This window comes from Apodemus sylvaticus, chromosome 16 (genome assembly GCF_947179515.1).
Source record: "Apodemus sylvaticus chromosome 16, mApoSyl1.1, whole genome shotgun sequence".
Taxonomy (NCBI): Eukaryota; Metazoa; Chordata; class Mammalia; order Rodentia; family Muridae; genus Apodemus; species Apodemus sylvaticus.
The window spans coordinates 15239316-15262908 of NC_067487.1; the positions used below are offsets into that span (position 1 = coordinate 15239316).

Here is a 23593-nt window from a genome sequence, read left to right on the forward strand (position 1 = left end):
AAAGGGAAGGTGGGAGGGGAGAGTGGACTTGAAGCTAGAACTTCACCAGAGTCCTCCTTACAGTCATTTCTGTGCTAACCAGGGCCTAACTGCAGATGCCGTCACACGAGCAACCCCCAACGTACACATCGTAGGCCTGACCCAAAGAGTAGTGCTTCCTTGTCCATCAGTCCTTGCCTGGACTACATCATGTCCCGGAGTAGCATTTCATGAAAGTCTACACCGGCTTCTTTACCTTTCTGCTCACTTTATTGTAGGTTTTATGTAACTTAAAAGTTCAGAAAATGGGCACAACTTAATGCCCCCAATCTTGGCAGTTGCCTCCCGTGCCTGCTGTCCACCCCTTCACCTACCCTCTTCTAATCTCACCAACTTCTCCGTGCAGTCCAGTGTCCATCTGCAGACCCTCTTGGTCCCAGAAGTAAAAGTGTTGCTCCTCCTTGGTCTCTGGGAGAGATGGTATAGTGTCTCAGAAGTATCTCTTCCAACTGTGTTTGCATCTGGGTAACCTCCCTGTGGCCCCATGATGAAGAAATGCCACCAGGTGAAGGCCCTTGAGTCTAGCACCTAAAGCCTCCCCTCCCCACCATATATTCTTTATTTACATTCCAAATGATTTCCTCTTTCCTGGATCCCCCTCTTCCCAGAAAGTTCCATAAGCCCTCTTCCCTCCCCCTGTGCCCCAATCACCTTTTAATTCACAAGTCAAGAAACTCTTAGGCATCATGCTTTTCTGGAGTGTAGTCTAAAAAAGCTGTTTATTTTCAATTTCTAAGAAAATTTATATTTAAACAGCTGCACACTCCAACTTCCTAAATATTCTCTAGGACATGGACAAGAGCCTGGGTGAACATTGGCTTGTTGGACGTGTTCGTCCTTGACCCTGAACAGTAGAAAAGGATTTCTGTTGTCAGACACCTTTAGGTTTGCTCTATAACGCAAGTCACTCCATTCTCATAGGGCTCCCGCTGCTTATAAACCTTATCGTCTCCTGCCTTGGTTTCAGGCTGACATCAGCCTGATGCTTTTGCATTAGCAGCACCGCCATCTTTACTCACGGACATGAGTGAGTTACCGTGATGGATGAGGAGCTGTTGAAACTAGCCTGAATTCATTCAAGAGTTCTGGAGGCACCTGGGGTAAAATTGTAGCCCTCTGGCTAAGTGTCTGCTATCTAGAAATCAGAGCTACCTCTCCGTCTGGTGGGTTGCCAGTGCACAGCGATGGTTGTTGACACAGAAAGTGAAGTGGCCTGGTGACCCCAGAGACCTGAGCTCTGGCTCAAGTCTAACCATACCTGGCTGGGTCATGCATGCCAGAAGGGTCTCTCAGAGCTTCGATTCTTGCTGCCCGCCTCTGCCTCTGCAGTGCTAGGATTAAAGGGGTCTGTTGCCACCTGCCTGGCTCAAATGCTGGATTTTTTTCTCAGGACCACGTAGAACTTGTCTTTTCATACGGGAAGCTCAGGAAAAAACTGGAAGCTTGGGCCACTGAAATTGATACTTAGCCGAAGTATTCTTTCCCCCAGATCTCTCCTCTCGGTCTCACCTAACCCAGCATAGCCCAGTTGGTGTTGAACCCCAGCCGTACACTGGGCTCTGTCCTCTGTACCAGCTAGCGTAAGGAGCGGTGAACTCAACACCACGCCTCCTCCAAGTGCACACCCTGGGTTTGATTGAGCTCTGGTGCCCTGACCTAGGGATCCTCCTGCTTCAGCCTCCTTGTTTGCTGGGATTACAGGTGTGTGGCAGTGTGCCCGCCCAGCGAGAGTTGGTGTGTAGATAGATCAGAACTGGGCCAGTAAGCACACTAGAAGTCTACTTATTTAATACTCTTTACGTACACCACACCTCTCACCAGTTGCAAACATGAAAGATAACGTTTCGGATCCCTTTCTTGTACTATTTGGCAAAAACAGAACAAAACAGGCCTGGGAGGGCTGTCATGTGTTTCTCTAGGGGCGTGTTAGCAATGGCAGATGAGCTGCTGGTTGTAATGGGCAACCAGCCCCAGAATGCTGACCTCCATTAGAGTCCAAGACAGCATCCCAAGGCGTGAGCATGAGGAAGAGAATCTTTATCCCATGTTCCTAGGAGGGCGCTCTCCTGGTGGGCAGGATGGGCGTGTTTGGACTGCAGCTCAAAGGACACGTTGGCTTGTCCTAAGTGGCAGGCTGCGATATGACTTCTCATAGGATGGTTACAAGGCTTTCTAAGATTTTCTGTTTTTTTAGTCTGTGACCTTAGCCACCTCGGAAGCTGGAGTGGCAACAGGCTGACTTAGCCATTGATGTTCCTCTGTAGGGTACAACCCCCAAAGCCTAGGAGGAGCGAGCCAGGAAGGAGCATTGGCCAGTGTGGGTTTTGCAAAATCCCCTCTGTGTGCAGGGCAAGGATTGTTATTAATCAGGCTGGGAAGACTAAGAGGAGACATCGAGCGCCCCCTAGAGGCTTTTCTGTGCTACAACTAGCAGACTTTAAAAAAAAAAAGCCACTAATGGTGCAGCTTTCTTTGGCAGTTACCTAAATTCTACAAGGTTAAAATGAAGATTTGGCAAATGATTGGAACCGATTACATATCGTGTCTTCCGGGGACAGATTACCATGGCTAGCATGACTGAGAGTCTTTAGGGACACTGTCTATGGGCGTGTATAAAGACCATTATTCAGCATTAAAATGGAAGAAAATGCTGGGGCCAGTCGCGTGTGTTCACACGGGGACATGTTCCCTGATTGATTCGTTAGCTATGATGACAGTTGACGTTTGGCACTGGGTAACATGAGCATAACCTGTCAGTCAGGCAGCCCGGTGACGCTTTTCTCTCTGTCTTTCAGGGTTTCGGAAAAATGATGAAATGAAAGCTATGGATGTTTTGCCAATTCTGAAGGAAAAAGTCGCCTACCTGTCAGGTAAAGTCTGACTTTTTAACCTGCTCTGCTTGACTGCGCTGACACTGGAGTTTGATTAAACCCGCTCACTTGCCGCGGCCTATAAAAGCACCGACATTTGGTGGCCCTTAAAACTCCTTTATTCTTGAAAAATTAATGCCCGGGGCACTTTTAAGGTGGTGTGTACATCATAAGCCAGCTAGCACTGCCGATCAAACTGTCTGTCTGTCACTCTGCAAACATTTGGCTGCGTTGCCTGAGCCATTCTGTGGAACAGCTGCTTGTTAAACACCTCAGTGTCTGCAGTCGGGAGTGTGACCACATGCACACTGAGGGGTTCCCAGCCTCGGTGTCTTGCCTCCTGTGGCTCTTCATTCCCTCATCTTTGAGGAAAGGCTCCTGTCCTGCACCTCCTCTCCTTCCGGGCTACCCATTCCTGGGGCTGTCAGCAGCCGCTGTAAAGTCTTTGCAGCTTCTACTAGCCGATGCCTCCTCTTAAGAAGGTACCTGCTGGCAATGAAAATTGCCACAGTGTGGAGATCGACAGCCCTACCTCCTGCCTGTGGGACATCTGTCCTCTCTCCTCTGCACAGGGAAGGCCCCGCTTCAGGCCTTTTAGCTTGCTCCCAGGATCGGTGTGCATCTTCACAAGATGGCGCCACTGAGCGGGAGTGAGAGTGCCCTGTCTCCTGGGCAGTCCTGCAGGATGCTCTTCCCTATGTACCCACCCCTTGCGCTGTCTGAAGCAAGCATCCTGTGCTGGCCTGAGGCAGGCTCCTGTGGCCTCTCAGGTTTAATTACAGCGCGGTAACCACGTTGCTTCTGGTCCTAAGGGCATGTGGTTCTGTGTGTATTTAAGATGAAGCATCCGTGCTGTCTTTGCTTGCCTGGTCTCTGCTCGCTCATTTATACTGTCTGTTGATTTTGGAGAAGTGAATCTAACTCATAATGATTCTGCACAGTTAGTAAAGGGTGTTAAAATAGACAGAGAGGCTTAGGTTGTTGGAAATACTTGGATGGATGATGGATGGATGGAAGGAAGGAAGGATAGATGATAGACAGACATGAATCTAAATCAGTGAAACTGCATGACTTGTAAAGAGTGTAAAAACAGGCGAAAGAGGGGCTTGGGTTGTTGGAAATAGATAGATGGATGGATGGATGGACTGACTCACTCGCGGATTACAATCCACTGAGTTTTGAAAGCAATGTTTACTAACTCTGTTAAACTCGTCCTGACAGTGTGTGTAAGGGCTTGTGCCAGTCTATGAACTACTGGTTTTGTACTTAAAATTGGAGTAACTAAAAGATTCTGCTTCCAAACCAAAGAGGAATCACTGGGAAGTCCAGCAGGTCCACCTAGAATGGGGAGCGTGCGTCTGAGAAGGAAGCCCGCTGCCCATCTGCTCCCGGGCACCCCAATCCCTGCTGTTCCACCGCTCTTCCTGGAAGTGCCGGAGATGGGCACGTCCAGGCAGGGGGATGGCTGTGGCCGCTGGGTTTGTCCACCTTCATCCGTTATTAGGCAGTTAATTCAGAGTTTTATCACCATGGCATTTTTATTTAACTTACTGGAAAACCTAAACCTTCTTGGCTTTTAACTAATCAAAATAGGAAAGCACTGATCTCATAAACTTCAATGAAAGTTTAATGCTGCAGACCCAGGGCTTAGGTGGAGAGAGATGGTTCACGTGACCACAAGTGAGGACAGAACATGCTAAATCATATGGCCCGCAGAGTGGTAGCCAGCAGGTAGATAGTTAAGGGGGGCTGTTGCACTCTTAGTAGTTCCCAGCTTCTGAGCAGAAATAGCTCATGATAATTTAAGCTATTGTTATCTTGTATATGAAAGGAAGAGTGGGAAATTGTAAAAATAAATTGATTACGTATACTGTATTTTTAGGAAAAGTTCCAAAGAAAGATATTCCCAGGAATAATTTTTACTTCTAACTTTCTCTACACCTCTCTCTCTCTCTCTCTCTCTCTCTCTGTGTGTGTGTGTGTGTGTGTGTGTGTGTATGTGTGTGTGTGTGTGTGTCTGTCTGTCTCTCTCTTAGTATGGTGTAAATTTGCATTCCATTCCAGTACTTCTAAAAGTGGACTTTAGTGGAGCCCCAACACTCAGCCTTTGCCCCCTGTGCTTCTGGGACATTTTCATCCTTTCTCCCTCTCCTCCGCCCTGGAACTCACTCATCCACATCGTTCTGTACTTCAGTTGTCACATGTCAGGGAATATTGTGGCACCTTTGCAAAAGCTCTGCGTATATGGTGGGGCTTGTAATTCAGTAGTCAGGATGGATCATTCCCTAGACTGGCCAACCAGTAACAGTAAGAATACAAGTCTCTTAATTACAGGGACTTGCCGAGGCCCAGACCTGACACTGTGGTGGCTAGTACCAATTTAAAGTTGGAGTAACTAAAAGAGTCTACTTCTGATTCCAAGAGGCACCGTGGGGAAATTCCTCAGGCCCGTCTGTAGAACACTGAGCCTGTGTCTGAGAAGGAAGCCCACTGCCCGTCCGCTCCTGGGCACCCAGACCTCTGCTGTACCGCTCTGCTCCTCCTGGAAGTGCAGGAGGTGGGCATGTCCAGACAGACTGCAAGTTCGAGGGTAAACTGGGCTACATAGTGAGACCCTCTCCAAATAAAAGATTCCCCATAGGAATAAATGGAAGAGCCTTTATCAGTTAAACCTGGTTAGAGCTAGAAGAACTGTAATAAAGTGAACCAGACTTGATGAGTGACTCTGAGATACTCATATGCTTATTTGGTTGACATCTCTGAAAACCAGGTAAGATTTCTTGAACTTGAACATGACCTTCTCAAAATAGGCTTTATTCTCAGGACAGCAGCCTGTGGCTTCTGTACATGGTATGGGTTAAGGGACATCACAGGGCACATCTTTATGATGTTTAAAGTCAGGAGGATGCTGTGTTGAGAGACGCCCACCAAGGCCAGGTGTTAGCAGAATGATGATTTGAAGAGTTAGATCGCAAGAGCTCCTTCCAGGGAATGAGGTGACATCCACGGGGAAGGTGGCTTGCAGAGTTCCTTCCTGCTGGAGGAAGTTGCCCTCACCAGGCAGTTCGGTCCACCAGCACCTTCTTCACCTTGGTCTTCCTAGCATCAGAAGCATAAGAGAATAAACTTCTGATCTCTATAGACTAACCAGTTCCTGGTGTTCTGTGACAGCAGCACAAATAGAGTAAGACTGAATCAGTAAAGAGGTCTCCTCCTCCACCCCCTCCACCTCTTCCACCTCCTCCTCCTCCTCCTCCTCCACTTCCTCCTCCTCCACCTCCTCCTCCTCCACCTCCTCCACCTCCTCCTCCTCCACTTCCTCCTCCACCTCCTTCTCCTCCACTTTCTCCTCCACCTCCTCCTCCTCCTCTTTCTGTTTCTTCTCTTCCTCTTTCTCCCCCTCCTTCTCTTCTCCTCCTCCTCTTTCTTCTCCTCCTCTTTCTCCTCCTCTTCCTCCTGCGGCTGCTGCATCTGAGGACCATTGCTCTGTTTCACATCTGTCACTCATGGGCATCTGTGCCTATTACAGTAAAATGACTCTTTACGAGAGAGATGAGACCATATTCATAAACCTTGCAAAGGCTCTGTCTTTTTAGTTACTGTTACTTTCTTATTTTTGCAAATGTTTTAAGTTACACTTCATGAAAAGTCTGCAGGAAAAGCATAATTTATACATATATAGGGCTCAGAAAGTGCAGTCTGAGGTTTGGGGACTCTACAGGAGGCTGAGTAGCGCAGGCCTCTCTGATAGTGACAGAGGGCACCAAGGAGGTCCTTGCAGTGTCAGCGGCTGCTTGTTGCTCCTGCAATCTGGGCGCAGAAAGCAGCTAATTAAGAGTACTTCTGTTTTTGTTATTACTGCTTTGCAGTGTGGGATTGGACCCAGGGCACTTTATGAAGTCTTCTATCACTGAGCCGCGTCTCCAGCTCTAAGCGCATTCTTGAAAACCTTTCATCACGACATCTCAGCCTCAGCAGGCAAGAGAGCAGGAACCAGATCCCCAGGCTGTCTTCAGTCTGTCCATCTGTATTCCATCGTCTCCTCTACCCTTACTCTGGATAATTTTGATACTAATTCCAGATGTCATATCATTTATTTATGAGTATTTCATATATATCTATAAAAAAACTTAAAAACCTCACCATTATCAAACCTAAACATTTATGTAAGTTATTAAGTGTTAAATATTAATACTTTTCATTATGGAAGCTGCTGTTCTCGCTCCACCCCCTTTCTTGAAAAGACTTTAAAGACATTAGGAAATGAAAAGCATTAAACTGTTATATGTCCTATCTTAGTGATAAGAGAGTTTTCAAAAACTATAGCCATTAGCATTACTCTAAAAATATTGAACATTTCCAAGATGACTTGCTGCTATCAATGGCCCTTTCCCCCTTCTTTTATGAATGTCGCTCATGTTTAACCAGGAACCCATGACTTACTCACTTGTCTGTCTCCTCCACTGTCTTTAGAGAACAACCCAAGCACTGCTATAAAAGATTGTTGTTCCAGGCCCACCTGCGGCGTATTCCATGGTCCTTTTGTATCATTTCAACTCTTAAAGCTCTTGAGGCCGAGAGAGAACACTTGTCAGGCTCATTGTGAAGATCCCATGAGAAAATTGGAGTGCAGCCCATAGAGCCATACTGGCATGTGTGCTGTCGGTGCAGCCACACTGTAGCAGGAGTGTAGCCACACTGTAGCAGGCATGCAGCCCATGCAGCCACACTGTAGCAGGAGTGCAGCCACACTGTAGCAGGCATACAGCCCATGCAGCCACACTGTAGCAGGAGTGCAGCCACACTGTAGCATGTATGCAGCTAGTGGAGCCACACTCTAGCAGGAGTACAGCCACACTGTAGCAGGCATGCAGCCCATGCAGCCACACTGTAACAGGAGTGCAGCCACACTGTAGCACGTATGCAGCTAGTGGAGCCACACTGTAGCAGGAGTGCAGCCACACTGTAGCAGGAATGTAGCCTGTGCAGCCATACTGTGGCAGGCTTGTGGCCTGTGGAACCAAGCTGTGGCACCATATGGCTTGGTGCCCGTGGTCCAGGGGTGCCCCCATTGAATTTATATTATAAATAACTTATGTGGCTGGACAGTACTTATGGATCAGCGTAAGGATCCAGTCTCCATCAAGTCTCATTACTGATTAGAACGAATGCCAAGTCAATCTAGGACATTGTAAAAGCCACATTAATATTCCCTCTGATAATGCTTTGTCGGTGCAGAGAAAATAAATAGTAAGAGTTTCCTGACTTGAAGTCTGAGATCTGAAGAGAAATTATCAGGGTTGCAGAACTCAGTGAAAAACCCACTTGGGATTGCTGAATTCTCTTCCTATGCTTCTCTACCCTGGTTGGAAATAATAAAAAGGGTGACCGTTCCACCTCCACGTCTAGCCAGGAAAAACCTTTCTGCCATTCTGTCAAAGTCAAATTTTCTGGCTGTCCCCTTGTTCCTAATGGAATTTTTCTCTGTCCTTTAAGCCGATCTGGCTTTACTTTCCAATTTTCCTACTCACCTTGATTTCCTTTGTATGTTCTCTTTCTACTTGAAAATGTTTTTCATGCAATGTATTTTGATCATGTTTTTCTCCTCCAATTCCTTCCTCACAGAATTCCTCTCTAATTCCCTACCCCACAACTTGTTTTTTCTCTTTCTAAATAAAACAAAAACAAAAGAAAATAAGACCCCCAAAACCTATGAAAACAAAAATCAAAATAAATAAGCAAAAGACCTATTAAGAGCCACATCCCCCCTCCAAAAGCCCAAACAATGCAAAGCAAAACAGAAAGGCCACAAAAACAAACCAGCAGTTCGTGCTGGCCACCTACTACTCCTGGGCAGGAGGCCTGCCCTGCCTTGTGGGTCATATACCCAGTGAGACTCGCTTGGGAAAAACTGATCTTTCATTTGCCAAACAAAGGGTACATCTGTTGTAGTAGCTTCATGGTTAGGAATGGGTCCTAATGTCCACTTTGCCCTCTTAGTGCCAGGACACCATCTGGGTTGAACCTGTGTTGCTCTTACAATGTGCTGCCGCAGTGCCCGTGAGTTCATGGGCCTCAGCTCTGAGTGGACGATGCCGTTCTCTTGGAGTCCCCCACCTCTGCCTCTCACAGTCTTGCTGCCTCCTGTCCTGTTTGCTCCCCGGGTAGGAAAGTGTAAGGGAGCTAGAGAGGGGGGAGCTAGAGATGGGAGCAAGGGAGAAAGACTGGTTAAGGTGCGTAAAAGCACGTGTATAGAGTACCCAGTACTCATCTCTCCAACGTGGACATTAGAAGAAACAGAAGGATATCTACCATCTGTGATATCTGCTAGTTGCCCCTTAGAGCCCAAACATTTCCTGAGTCCCAGGAGAGCATGCATGAGATGAGCAACGATGGCAGAGGTGCTAGGTTTTGTAACTTCCTTCCTGACCGTGTAGCAGGGTTAGCCACAGTTCTGCCTGAATGGATGGATGGAGATGCCAGACTTGCAAGGGCATGTAGAGCGTTCTGTCTGATCTCGCCGCACTTAAGTTTGTTCCCAATGTTTATTTTGTAGGTGGTAGAGATAAGCGTGGAGGCCCCATTTTAACCTTTCCAGCCCGCAGCAATCATGACAGAATACGGCAGGAGGATCTCAGGAGGCTCATTTCCTATTTAGCCTGCATTCCCAGGTAAGCTCTGTGTGACTGCCTTGTCAATGTTTTCTGAAGTTCCAAGGGTGTGGCCTCTCTCTAAAAGACAGCTAAACAGTAGATCTAGTTCCAAAAAGATCAAACATAAAATTAAGATCACGATCATTATTTTTGTTGCCCCTTTTATAACCATGGTTGGATTATTTGAAGCACTCTGGTCGGGAACCAGAAGGCAGGCCTCTTATTGCAGAACATTGAGTGTTGATGGTGGACTTTGGATGCTCACTTAGCTGGGATTTTAGGATCTCACGGTGCTGAGTTGGAATCTAGGAAGTCTTTAGAGAGTCTTGCAGCAAGTTCCAGTTGCCTGGATTATCAGAAACTTGTTCTTTTTGACAACCTGTGTGTATCTTTCTTACACTGGGCTTCTGTGTGTTACACGTATTCTTTTGATTTCTGGTGTGAAGTTTGTGAGGCATTAAACATCTTTATCAGCTGGCTGATACTATCTTACCATTTTGGAGATGCTATTAAATCTGAGGGGTTAGTGACAGGGGTTTGGTGTGGAGGTTGACCAATGCCATGAGGAAGCGGTGTTCTTTTTCCCGGAGAGTCTGCGTGAGGAGCAGTGGATAGCCGAGGAAGAGTCAAAGAGACTCAGGAGAAAGACACCTTCACAGAAACATTCCCCCCTCTTGATTCCCGGTGGTCCACGGGCGACAGTGTGACCAGCCCCTTCTTGACCCTGCTGCCATAGGTCAAGATGAAAGTCCCCCTGCTTCAGTTGCTTTTGTTAGGTTTGAGAAAAGTAACTCCTGCAGTTGATAACAGCGCAAGAGGCCTGAGGTAAATGGAGCCAGCGAGGCGGCTCTGCAGGTAAAGCGACTTGTCCTTGAGCTCCACAGCATGATTTCCCTCCCTGAGACTGACATAGTGGAAGGAAGGGACCGATACACAGCTGTCTGCTCATCTCCTCATGCACACAGCTGCACTTACAACTACGTGTAAAAGAGTTAAAAATTGTTGGTTTGTTTTGAGTTGAGGTACCTGGAACAGGTCCACCAAAATATGTGGTGTGTGACTATCCTGCACTGTTTAGATTGATACCAGGGCAAGTAGTTGTGCCCCTGGTACTAAGCCTTGCCATGGGCAGAAGTCAGCTGTGCCCTTGATGGTATGACTGACTGGGATATTCTTGAGGTTGTCCACTAGAATATCCGCTGGGATACAGCCAGCGTGTATTTGCAGTGACCAGTTAGCAGCTCACAAAGGTGGGCTGTGGTTATCTCTCCAAGGCGGATTATATGATTAGTGTATGCAGGGTCATGGGTTTGGTGCCTGCCACCTGAACTTGAATTTGATATTCGTTCAGTTGACTCAAAAATAATTAGGCTATTGGAAAGGTATGCGCAGCTGATTATTGGTTATCTGGTTATAAAGTCTATATTGGTACAAGTGGAAAGGTTTACTCTGCATTGATATTATACAACTGTTCATGTACACTGTGGTTCATCTATGTGACATACCCTTCAAGTATAGTGTGTGTATGTGTGTGTGTGTGTGTGTGTGTGTGTGTGTTGAGAATTGTGAGCCTACATATAGAAGTAGAAAAAACAGTGCAGCAAACACCCATCCACTTATAGCTGAGTTTAACCATTTATCAGATTTTTTTTCCTCCGCAATTCTCCCCGGGGTACCATGTGACATCCCAAACATCATGTAATCTCCTGCATCAGCACTTGGGTGTATTAATGGTGCTTCGTCTCCTGAACACAGTCACTCCATTTTATCACCTTGATTTGCTTTTGTATTTCCAGTCCCAAGTGACAAGGAATGGCGTGTTATTGGTCTCTGGTTAAAAGAGTAAATTAACAAGTAACCAAGGCATCCGCCCAGTGATAATGGAGAAGCTCCCAGATGGTCCTGAAGGAGAGAGGTGGATGCAGCCGAGTCCCCTCTGATGTCCTTCAAGCTCAGTGCCTCCTGGGAGCACTAGAACCGTGGGATCAATACATGTCATCAGCAAATTAATAGTGGGGCCATTTTCTTGGACCGGGAGCTTTGCTTGCAATACAATTTGTGTGATCGTTTGTTGACATTTGTGAGAGGCATAAGCCTGGCTCTCCCTTCCTGTGTAGGCTCTGATTCCACCCGTACTCGTCTGAGGCGGGAAAGTAGTCCTCCCCTCAACTAGCTCTTGGCCAGGCAGTGTGGGGCTCACAGTAGGACTATGTGGAGAGGTGTGCTGATGGAGAAAGCTTAGGTCGATGACCTGGGACCATTGCTTGGTGACTGCCCCTGGCTTTCTGCTATGAGAAAAGTGAAGATAGCTCGGTATTCCTTGAGGTCATTGTGAGTGTTGAGTAAGCCTGCTCCTGTGTACCTCTCGCGGTGCAAGACTCTCTTCCTTCTATCCTGGTTCTTCTGTTTTTCTCTTTTTGTCATGCTGTCACTAAGTAAACGAGACTTTGTTGCCTGGCCACAAGTCCCACCAATGAACATAAATGTGACATGTGACACTGTGGTATTTGGTCACTTCCTCCCTCGCCTTAGAAGTCACCAACATTTTGAGAGTTGCCATGCACGTGTGACAACAGAGTTTGTATTCCCAGCGTGTGTAGCCTCGGAAGGCTGAGATGGGGACTCTCAGAGCAAGCTGACTAGGGAGACTGGCCGTATCGGGGAGCTCTTTGTTTGACTGAGAAACCCTGTTTCAATGAATAAACATACAAGAGCTTTCCAAGATGATTTCTACATCAACCGTGGCCTTCCATATGTACATGAGCATGCACACACATGGACATATAGCACCCACATGCATAGATGCATAGACCCAAAAGCGAAAAGAGAAAAAGTCAACAGTTTGGAGCAAGAGTGTTCTCTACCCATGCCCGGGATGACACAGGCAGCAGAGGCCTCTTGGGGCCCCTAAAGCATTGATGACAGCCTCCTGGGGTGACTTTTGCTATTGCTGCTTGAACCATATCTTGTGTTTCCTCAGTTCTAGGCTGCTTTCCCTTCTTTAGGATGCTTTCTAGTAGTTAAGTGGCTCTCCTGACTCCCTGTACCTCTACTCATGAGCAGTGTGAAGATAGCCAGCGCAGTGATTTGATTTCTTCATCTCAGAACTCCGGAAAGGAGTATTTTTCCTTCTTAAAGATCCAGGTCAGAAGGGGTCCAAGTTTTACCTAAATTTTCTTTATCTTAAGATACCATAGAACGCCTCATAAAGCCACTAGATTAGTTCCTGGTTATTAAAGTCACATTTTCCCAAGATCCATTTCTGTTGTCATGTGGAGGCGGGGCTTAACGAACAGGCTGCATGCGTTCCTTTGATTGTGCTGTGCAGCAGTTGGGCTTAGGGGCGCTTGTAGGTCATTGCCCGTCCTAGGATGCCTAGCTTTGGGTGTGAAGACAATGCACTACAGAAGACTCTGCACACCCAGCTCAGGTCACTTGCTTTGTCTGTCTTTTGTGGGGAAGCTACTAGGAGGGGACAGAAGAGTTACTCCTCCTGTAAGCCATGCAAGCTGAGCACAGTTCCTTCTGGCTTGCTCTCTCCTTGCTTCTGTTGGTAAGCCTGAGTTAAAAGGATTCCTTTGAAGCCTCTTTCAAGAGAAGCTTTTATAGTTTATGTGCATACTGCCTAGGACCATGCTAGGAAAGAGAAAGATAATCTGCAAGCTAATTTTAATAATATCGTAGTTCAGTGAAGACTGACCTTTCAAATGAAGTCTCTCCAACTCCCATAGTGAACCAAGCAAGAGTGTTTGCTTTGGTTTTCTGTGGGCCTGGAGTGGGTTGCTTCAGCAGGGTACACGCTTCGGAGACTCAGCAAGCAGGCGTGCCTCCTCCTGGGCTCCATCTGGAGCCTTGCACTTTCAGTGCATGGACCCTTGGGTGTTCCCAGCCCGGTTAGAATCCTAGAGACCTAAGATGCCTAATACCCATGACCTGGGGACACTAGGCCTGATGAGTGGGTCCAGGAGACAGCTGATGCACGGGCCTGTGGCATTAGCAGTGTGGTGGCGCTGGCCCTGCCTGGCGTGGGGAGTAGTGTGAACTACAGCGTGAGAGTTGGAGCCACAGGTCAGCCATGATCAGTTGAGACCTGTATGGGGCGTATGTTAGTACCTTGCTCATTGCTGAATCCAAGTATCTGGCAGCAGAGGATTTTTGTTTGTTGTTGTTTTGAAAAGATTTATCTTCTTTTTGGTTGTTGTATTATGTGGTCTGTGAGGGGTGTGCAAACAAGAGCAGGTGTCTACAGAGGCTAAAGGTGGTGGATCCCTGGAGCTGGAGTTAAGGCGGCTGTGAGTTCTCTCACGTGGCTGGTGGCAATGGAACCTGGGCCCTGGGCTTGACTACTATGTGATCCTGACCACTGAGCCATCTCCTCGGCCCCAGGACTGATTGTAACCCATAGTTTCACCTGATATCAGCCTGCCATAGTGGGGAGGGCTGCCTGAACAGAGCAGTTCACGTCATCGTCGTGGGCAGGAAGGGAGGGACAGAGGATACAGGACGGGATCCGAACAGGATACAGCATGGATGCATTTAGTAATCTCCTTGGAATAATATCATCATCATGAACCCTTCAAGGGACAAATTCACTGATTAGGTCAGAACTTCCCCTCCCCTCCATCTTTTTTGGAAATACCATCAGATACTGCAAAAGGTGTACTGTACTAATCCCGTTAGTACAGTACATTATAGTTGGCAAGATTACCCACCACAGGGAGGTAACAGGTTATTCATAACATTTTCTCAGAGTCCTTAACACTTGCATAGTGTTGTAGTTTTCTTTTTGTCACTGTGATAAAACATCCTGACCCGAGCAGCTTGGGAAGAAAGGGTTTATACTTCCAGGTCATAATCCATCACTGGAAGTCAGGGCAGGTGGTCATAGAAGAAGCCTGGATCAGGCACGGTGGAAGAATGTGCTTATCTACCTCGCCTACACAACATGAACCCACCCAGCCTCCCATGGACTCGGGGCCCTTCCATGCCAATCAAGACAGTTCCTCACAGACACACCCGGGAGCCAATCTGACCTGCAGAATTCCTCAGTGGAGACTCCCTCAGATGACTCTAGAATATGTCCAGTTGTAGCTAAAGCTAATAAGGACAGGTCATGGACAGGACTCTTGGACCATTTGTTTTCTCACCTGGGCCTTAACCACTATGCCCCTGTGCCTGTGAACCAGGTCTCTGTTGAGTTCCACAACAGACATTTCTGGAATATTTATGCAACACACCTCCATCAGTGACTCAAGTTGCTGTCCTGTGAACTTTGCATTTGTGAAGCTTTGAAAACTAGTTACAGTAATGGTTTGGGATAAACTCCAGGGCAGAGAGGAAACCCGCATTCATGGAGGCGAAGGACGGGATGGGGAGCCACGCCTGTGGGAGAGAGAATGCTGTAAGCTTTAGATGCAATGTTTTACCAACATCTAGCAATAACCAATAGCTTTCTGGACTTTCGGTCAGAGTGGGTTATCTCAGTTTGGATTACACGGGCAGGAACTTAAATGCAGGCTATTCATGTTAGGTGCAGACCTCCCTCAAGCCTCACTGAGATTCCACCAGGTCTCAGGTTTCCAAGGCTCTTTACCTGGTTAGAGTCTGGTGCTAGCCTCTATCCAAGGTAGACTGTGGGTTTGGACCTTCTTAGTGCTCCCCAGGGCTTTGTGGTAGTTACTAAACGAGTGTGTCCCGTCAGTGAACAACACACGAGAGTCCAGAATGCAACACCAGGTCTATGAAGAGTTAAAATCTTAAAGGCTCTTGAATTCAGCCAGACCCTCTTCAAATCCACTGTTCAGCCTGGATCCTGTTCAGCTCAGGACCTGGTGTCTCTTTTGGTGTCAGGGGATGGGGGGGCAAGATTACTGAGCCACCCAGGCAAAAGGGTGACACACCGTGGTTCTTGAGGTCAACGTGTGGGTCCTCTCCACCCCTAGTGTGTGTGTGTGTGTGTGTGTGTGTCTGTCTGTGTCCATGTCTCCATCCGTCGGGCCGTCAGTCTATCCACCTTGAGCATGCCTGTTGGGGATGTGTGTGCATGTTTGTGCACAGGTAGATGTACTTGTGTGGGTGTGCTTGCAGAAGGTCAGAGGCTATCAGATATCCTGCTCTAACAGGTTTTTGCCTTATTCCCTGGAGTGTCTCTGAACCTGGAGCAAGGCTGGCAGTCAGAAAGCCCCAGGATCCTGTTCTGTTGTCTTATCCCCTCATAGTGCTAGGTTACTGGAACGCATGCCCAGTGGTTTTTGGTTTGGGGGAGGAGGGCTGGGTTTTTGTTTGTTTTTCTTATCTTATTTTGTTTGAGTGTTTTGCCACCCGGTCTGTCCCCTCCCCCATGCAGTAATCATGAAGGCCAGAAGAGGGCCTCGGATCCCTTGGGACTGGAGTCACAAATGGCAGGGAGCTACCCTATGAATGCTGGGAGAGGAACTTGGGTCCTCTGGAAGAGCAGCACGCGCGCGTGCTTTCTACCCTAACACACCCCAGTTATGAGTGTGAGTGCTTGGGCATGCGAGCTCTGGTCCTCACGCGGCACGGCATGCGCTCCAGCGGCTGGGCCGGCTCGCTCCCTCGCTCACCAGCCTCTTTCTTGCCCTGCAGCGAGGAAGTCTGCAAGCGAGGGTTCACGGTGATCGTGGACATGCGCGGCTCCAAGTGGGACTCCATCAAGCCACTGCTGAAGATCCTGCAGGAGTCCTTCCCTTGCTGCATCCACATCGCCCTGATCATCAAGCCCGACAACTTCTGGCAGAAGCAGAGGACGAATTTCGGCAGCTCTAAATTTGAATTTGAGGTAACGCTCGCTCTGGGTAGCAGCATCCTAAACTCACAGGCCCAGGTGATGATGAGCTCCTCCTCACCACAGTTGGCTGTTGACAGGTCTTCAAAGCCAAGCATTGAGCCTACAAGTCTTTTTGTGCATAGTAAGCATTAATGACTGCTTAAAGCAGGTGCCTCTGGTACCTCCCTGGTGTGGTGGCTTTTGTAGCTAGGCAGGAGAAGCCTGCTCCCATCACTTGAACAGCTCCCGTGTCGGCACCGGCTGTGTGGCTGCAGACCTGCTGCGGCTGCTCCATCCTGGAGATGAGGGAATAGCAGGGGCAGTGAGCTTATCTGGCCATCCATAGTGGGGAGACTCGTCAGCCAATTTACATGTCATCTTTCACTTTGTAAAAGTGGGAGGAGTCTTTTAGAACTGAGAGTTCTGCATTCAGCTAGGCCTGGACGACGTTTGTCAGACGGTTATGAAAGGTAAACCGAAGCCTGCTAATTTATTTTCTTTCCCACTGAGAGCCGCCTTCTCCTTAAGCCACCACGGTTCTGACAAGGCTTTTGATGTGGTCAGTTTAATGGGATGATTAGAGGAGAAAGTATTCCAGCCGGCTCGAAGCTTGGCTCGGGTCCTGTTCTGGAACAGAACTGAAATAGTTTCTTGTAATAAATTATAACCGTTCCTAGTGGAAGGAAGAGCTTGTGTGTCTGCCGTCTCTGCCTGAATGTTAGGTTTTGTGTGTAAACGAATCATGTTTTAAGGTAAATAATATCCCACAGTGAAGCAGCATCAGTTGTGCGTGTCAACGTGTCTCAGATTTTAAAATACCTTTCCATAGTGCTGATTTTCCTATCTGGAATTAAAATGATTTTAATTTGTTTGAAACTGCTTTGAAGTGGCTTAAGTAAAATGCAAAGCACACTTTTATCCTCGTACACAATAAGTAGTAATTTTGAAGATGATTTACTGGGTCTTAGGTATTTGCTTAATGGAAAATTTAAAGTGTAATGTATTTTAATTATACATGTTCTAAGTAAAAAAAAAATAGTTCACACTCATACAAGTATTTACTAATGTTATTGATTAGTCTCTTACTCCGGGCTCCTGAAGGTGCCTGCCTGTTTTCCCACTGACCTGGTGGTCTCTGTATGGTTGCCATTCCCTCTGTGTGTGGCTGTCTCCATGGAAGTACTGATGGTCCAGCAGATGGATAAGAAAAAGCCCACTGTGGCACTGTGGTCTAAGGCAGTGCAGGCTTGACCGCTCTTTACAGCCCGTTACCTCGTGCTGGTTCTTACGCCAGCGAGCAAGGAGGTATCAGTTGTAGGTTTGTGTCTGAGCAGAGGTGGCAGATGTGTGGTAGCTGGTCTGTGTTTCAGCTCTAGACCAGCTCAGGTTCCTTGTGTTTGCATCTTATCACCCCAGCCTCATGGTTTCCCTGAGGAAACACTATCTAGTTAGTGTTGGTGGGATACCCTAACCCCCACCTCCTCACCCACCCCACCCCCATACATCAGGTGAGGTTGAGAGTTCTGGCTTAGACTGGGTAAACTGAAGCCTCATTAGTGTCAAATCAGGATGTGGTTCAGGCTATGTAGAGCGGTCAAGCTGTACAGGCTTGTGTGTGGGTATCACGGGGAAGCCACTATCCCCAGTGCCTTTACCTGTGAAGGCACTTTCAACAGCCCTCTTCTGAAGCCTGAAATATTAATAAGACCACCATTTAGGGTCTTCTCATTCTTCAAGTGGAATCTAGTTAATTTGGGGCTTATGAAAATCACAGTTTCGTGATGCTAGGCATTCTCACTAATGTGCTGCTTCAGTAGAGTTCTTCATCGCACTGATAATGAGTCTCCCCTCCGTATTCTGGGGACATAGACTGGATCTCCTATAAGCAGGTTACTTTTAACTTTGAAACCCTCTGAGTGACCACTGTAAGTTATAGGATGATATGATCACATCAAACTGGTTCATTTTCTCACACATAATTTTGTCTTTCCTCCTGAAGACAAATATGGTCTCCTTAGAAGGCCTCACCAAAGTAGTTGATCCTTCCCAGCTGACTCCCGAGTTTGACGGCTGCCTGGAGTACAACCATGAGGAATGGATAGAAATCCGAGTCGCTTTCGAGGAGTACATTAGCAATGCAGCCCACATGCTGTCGCGGCTAGAGGAACTCCAGGACGTTCTCGCCAAAAAGGAGCTGCCTCAGGACCTAGAGGGGGCTCGGAACATGATTGACGAGCACTCCCAGCTGAAGAAGAAGGTGATCAAGGCTCCCATCGAGGACCTGGACTTAGAGGGGCAGAAGCTGCTGCAGCGGATTCAGAGCAGCGACAGTTTCCCCAAAAAGAACTCAGGCTCGGGCAACGCGGACCTGCAGAACCTCCTGCCCAAGGTGTCCACCATGCTGGACAGGCTGCACTCGACTCGGCAGCACCTGCACCAGATGTGGCACGTGAGGAAACTGAAGCTGGACCAGTGCTTCCAGCTGCGGCTGTTCCAACAGGATGCCGAGAAGGTAAAGGGGGGAGGGGCATGCGGGCCTGACGGGACAGAGGGATGCCCCCTCCGGGCCTGATGGGACTGCCGCTGGGTCAGTGGGTCTCACCGCCAAGACTGGTGTGATAACTCGAGAAAAGAGAAGGAGCAAAGCCATAGCGTGTGTTACAACGAGCACAGCGCAGCAAGGGTCATTCAGAGACTGCGCTCGTATCAGGCTTCCCGTTTCGCTCACAGTACAGTGCTCTGCGGCTCTAGAAAATGTGAGAAGGCAAGGCTGGTTTTTTTTTTTTTTTTTTTTTTTGGTTAAAAGTACAAATTTCATGATTATACAACAATTTTATATATAGATTTTTCTGCTCCCCCCTCTCTCCTCAAACAAAGCCATCAAACCTCATTCAGACCTATAGCTGTGTCCTTTTATAGCAAGAGAGAGATGCCTTTAAAATCACGTTTCTGTGAGATCCAAGCAATACTGCTCCGTGGTTCTCATGTGCTGCTCTCTTGTGCTAGAGATGCCAGCTGGTCACAGGGAATGCTCACTCACCACCAGCTAATGGAGTCTCTGCAATGTCAGAGAAAAGGACGCTTGCAAGCAGGAGTCGTTTGCAAGCCGTGAGTGTAGGTGAAGTCATCCCTCTTAACTGGTGGTCACTGATTTTTTTTTTTTTTTTTTGTATTCTTGTGGGCTGGTAAACTTACTGTAGAATAAAAACTGTATTAGAGATTTTTGATACAGTACGTTAAAAGGACTTTTAGTTGGCTTACCAGAGACCTAGGCTTAAAACCCTCAAAGTGTCCTTTAAGATGTTTTTGTTAATTTCGTGGTTTACACTTGCTCAGGTTTCTGTGTCTGCCTTGTACTAAAGACAGTACTGTTTCAGCTATTGGTAATCTGCATGGCCCCTAATACAGAGATCCGAGAGCATTTCTAGAGGGAGGGTCCTTGGCACAGAAAGCTGAAGTTTCCCTTAGCTTGGGGGAGTGGGATGAGACTTTCTTGGGGATCTGCAGCCGTAGAAGGGCCTGCTTGTTCCCGGAGCTCTCGGAGAAGCAACTCCCTTCCCCTGGCGCATGCCCTCGGCCCTGTCTCTGTCCGCAGTGGTTCCAGCCTGTCTTTTTCTCCTGGTAGATGTTTGACTGGATCACACACAACAAAGGCCTGTTTCTGAACAGCTACACGGAGATCGGGACCAGCCACCCTCACGCCATGGAGCTTCAGACGCAGCACAATCACTTCGCTATGAACTGTATGGTAAGCTGCTGTCGGGCCCTACAGGTCCTGGCCCACAGAAGGCTTCTAGCAGACAGGAGGCAGTTAGTGGTCGGAACCCCTACACTTCACACAGGTCACGTGGGGTCTTCAGGGTGACAGTGGATGTAGAGGTGGTAATTGTCACTCTTTCATTTGCTGTCTGACTTTGGAGGATCTGTTTGATCTGTTTGACCCTCAGTTGCCAAATCTATGAAGTGGGCACACTGTCTATCTTTGATGTATTGTGTTATTTACTCTGTACATATGAAACACTTTAGTTTTCAAGATGTAGTTAGTACTCAAGAAAATCATAACTAACACCTGTGATGTTACCCAATTAAAGCAGGTGAGGAACTCCTAAAAATATGAGAGACATCTCTTCTCTTCCCCCTTCCCCTTCCTCCCTCCTCCCCTACATGACGTCTGTGTTACCTTTCTCGGTTACGCTTCAGTTAAGATGTGCTGTGGACAGCAGTTCAGAAGCTTTCTGGGCCTTTCTCGCCCCCTGTTCTGACACCTACACGTGTCTTCAGCCATCATGCATGCCTGGCAAATCAGGCCCACTAGCTTTTGGTCCTTTCTCCTATTGCCTAGAGTGTTTTGAAGAACCTTAGAGCCTAAGAGACTAAATACAAGACTGTAGGTAGGCAGTCTTAAAAGGAGCCATACCAGGAATTCCAAGAACGATGCTCGTTCTAGTGTATCATACAAGCTTGAGAGAAGAGTCAAAGTGTAGGTCCTTGTTGCAGGGATGTGTGCAGGCTCTGAAGGGCTGTGTGGCTCGCCATGCCTCTGGCTGTGCTGGAAGTGGAGGCACAAACACTGGCACAGTCTGCTCAGGAAATGAAAGTGACAAAGGACTGTGGAATTGAGTCTCTGTGTAAGCATCTGTGGTTCCCACAGCAGGACTCTTGTCTGTCTGTCTGTCTGTCTGTCTTCCTTCTCCTCCTTCTTCTCTGTGCATTGGTGTTTTGCCTGCATGCCTGTATGAGTGAGGATGTCAGATCTTGGAGCTACAGACAGTTGTGAGCTGCCATGTGGTTGCTGGAAACTGAACCTACGTCCTATGAAAGAACATTCAGTGCTCCTAACCACTGAGCCATCTCTCCAGCCCCGGGAGGACCATCTCAATGGACTGCTCTTCCCTTGTTCTAACCATTCTACGTGAGAACCTCTGCACCTTTTCTCTTGAGGAGTCAGAGAAAACAACATTAGCAAATCCAGCCACTTCAAGGAGAAATAAGGGACGGGAGGCGCACAGAGGAAAACGGAAGGTGTTACTTCTCAGTCACTCCGCATGGAGATCTGCAGCCCGAGCAGAGAAAATACAGGCCTCAGTTTCCCCATGCTAGCAGGGTGCCCGAGATCCACTGGCAGTGGCGGGAAGACACAGGGTTCAGTTTCAGCCAGGCTTGCTGGGCTCTTATTTCTGACACTAACCGTGTGTCCCAGGCAGGAAGTGAGTGTGGAGCAGAGCTGCCTCATGCGGTCCGGGAAGCATACAGAGGGAAGGGGGCAAGGGTCCCAACAGAGCTTGCAGAGGCACACCTGCCTCCATCGCTAGACCCATCTCTACTAGTGCTGTCTGTCCATCTCTACTAGTGCTGTCTGTCCATCTCTACTAGTGCTGTCTGTCCATCTCTACTAGTGCTGTCTGTCCATCTCTACTAGTGCTGTCTGTCCGCTAAGGACAAAGCTTAGCACATTCTCAGCTTGTGAGGCTTTGGGAGGCACCCCAAACCCATAGCACGTTGCTTTAATTTAAAGGAAGCCATTTAAATATATTTTAACTAATATACCCCCACAAGCCAGGAGTATATTCTCACTGAGTCACACCTCCATGGAGCACCTTCTGCCTCTGCTGCTTCTTAGAACATGCAAGGTCTGCAGCAAAGGACTGTGGGTGGGCTTGTCCAGCCCCTCACCGGCAACCAGCACGTGAAGCCAACTCCACCAGGTTCTGGTTGGATGATAACAGAAAGGATCAGCCAAGGAAGGTGCAAGGGAAGCCAAGGAGAGAGTTCTGATGGTTAGGGTTAGGGCTCAGGGAGCTGTGGTGGGGAGGGGGCCACTGCAGGCTGGTGGCAATGTGGCTCAGAGGGCTGGGAAGAAGAAGGGGCCCAAGAGGAAGGAACTGGACAGGCTGGCTAAGTTAGTAGTGAGTAGCAGGAGGCAAAGATGTGTCTTCCACTCGGGCTCACAGACAGGAACAGGACAAGGTCAAAAATAAAAATACATGAGTCGTTGATTGTGTGCCACCACTCCATGTTATCCTGCAAATAACATCCAACAAGCTTATGGAATATTAGAACAGGCTGTGAAAGGAGCAGAAGCAGAAGTGTGCATAACTGTAAGATCACACTGCACAACTAGAAGATCACCCTGTGTACATAACAGTAAGATCACACTGTGCACACAACTGTAAGATCACACTGTGTGCACAACTGCAAGATCACACTGTGTGCACAACTGTAAGATCACACTGTGTGCACAACTACAAGATTACACTCTGTGCACACAACTGTAAGATGACACTGTGTGCACAACTGTAATATCACACTGTGTGCACAACTGTAAGATCACACTATGCATGCAACTGTAAGATCACATTGTGCACAATTATAAGATGGTGCAGTACACGATTTTAAGATTGCACTGTGCCCACAACTGTAATATCACACTGTGTGCACAACTGTAAGATCATACTGTGCACACAACTGTAAGATCATTCTGTGCACACAACTGTAAGATTACGCTGTGCACAACTGTAAGATCAGGCAGTACACGATTGTAAGATCACACTATGTGCACAACTCTAAGATCACATTGTGCACACAGCTGTTGTGCACAGAGGAAAATGTGGGTTTCATTTTGGTCTTATAGCCTGAATGCTTAGTTTTCTAGTCGACTGGTATACCCAGGCGGGGATTTGGGCGAGCAGAGGAGCTTTCCTTGACCTGAACATAGCACCATCCCTTCTACACCTTAATTCCCACTCCTGGGATAAAGTGGATCCATCTGAAGGTTTTCTGCTGGCACAAAAAGTTGGCTTGAGTTTGTACAGAAAGGAGAACTTGTCTTCACACAAATAACCTTTGGTCGCAAAATACATATGTTTGAATTCCTGGGTTCTAGTCGGGTTCCTTCACTTCTTTATGGTTGTTAACCGGCCTGCCATCTGGATCCTCATCAGGGTCGGAAGCCAGGAAGTGAGTAACAGTGTATTTCTGTGTGCCCACTTGTGAATCTGATTGCTTTGTGGTTAACAATTAAGCCTTTCAGTGAGTTGATTGATAATTCGACAGTTTTAAAAATAGGATTTGGAACCGAGCTCAGCGTTGATGAGAATCCAGAGCGTGAGATGCTTGACAAAGGTGCCAGGTGGTTCTGCTCGTAGCCTGGGGAACAGTCTGTCAGTGGGGTGGCCACAGAGGGCTCTGCGTCTCTTAGGGGAGGGGGGAGTCTCCTGTCCACATCCCTCAGTGAAGCTCTTCCT

The 23593-nt window shown here is 47.8% G+C and overlaps 1 protein-coding gene across 1 annotated transcript in view; it reads left to right on the forward strand.

The window, feature by feature from the left end:
* Window positions 1-23593, forward strand: part of Trio (trio Rho guanine nucleotide exchange factor) — a 302890-nt gene that overhangs the window by 104979 nt on the left and 174318 nt on the right. The window contains 5 exon segments of the mRNA XM_052159365.1: window positions 2835-2909; window positions 9466-9580; window positions 16169-16361; window positions 18349-18861; window positions 19975-20097. Of these exon segments, the coding sequence (XP_052015325.1) occupies window positions 2835-2909; window positions 9466-9580; window positions 16169-16361; window positions 18349-18861; window positions 19975-20097 (1019 nt within the window).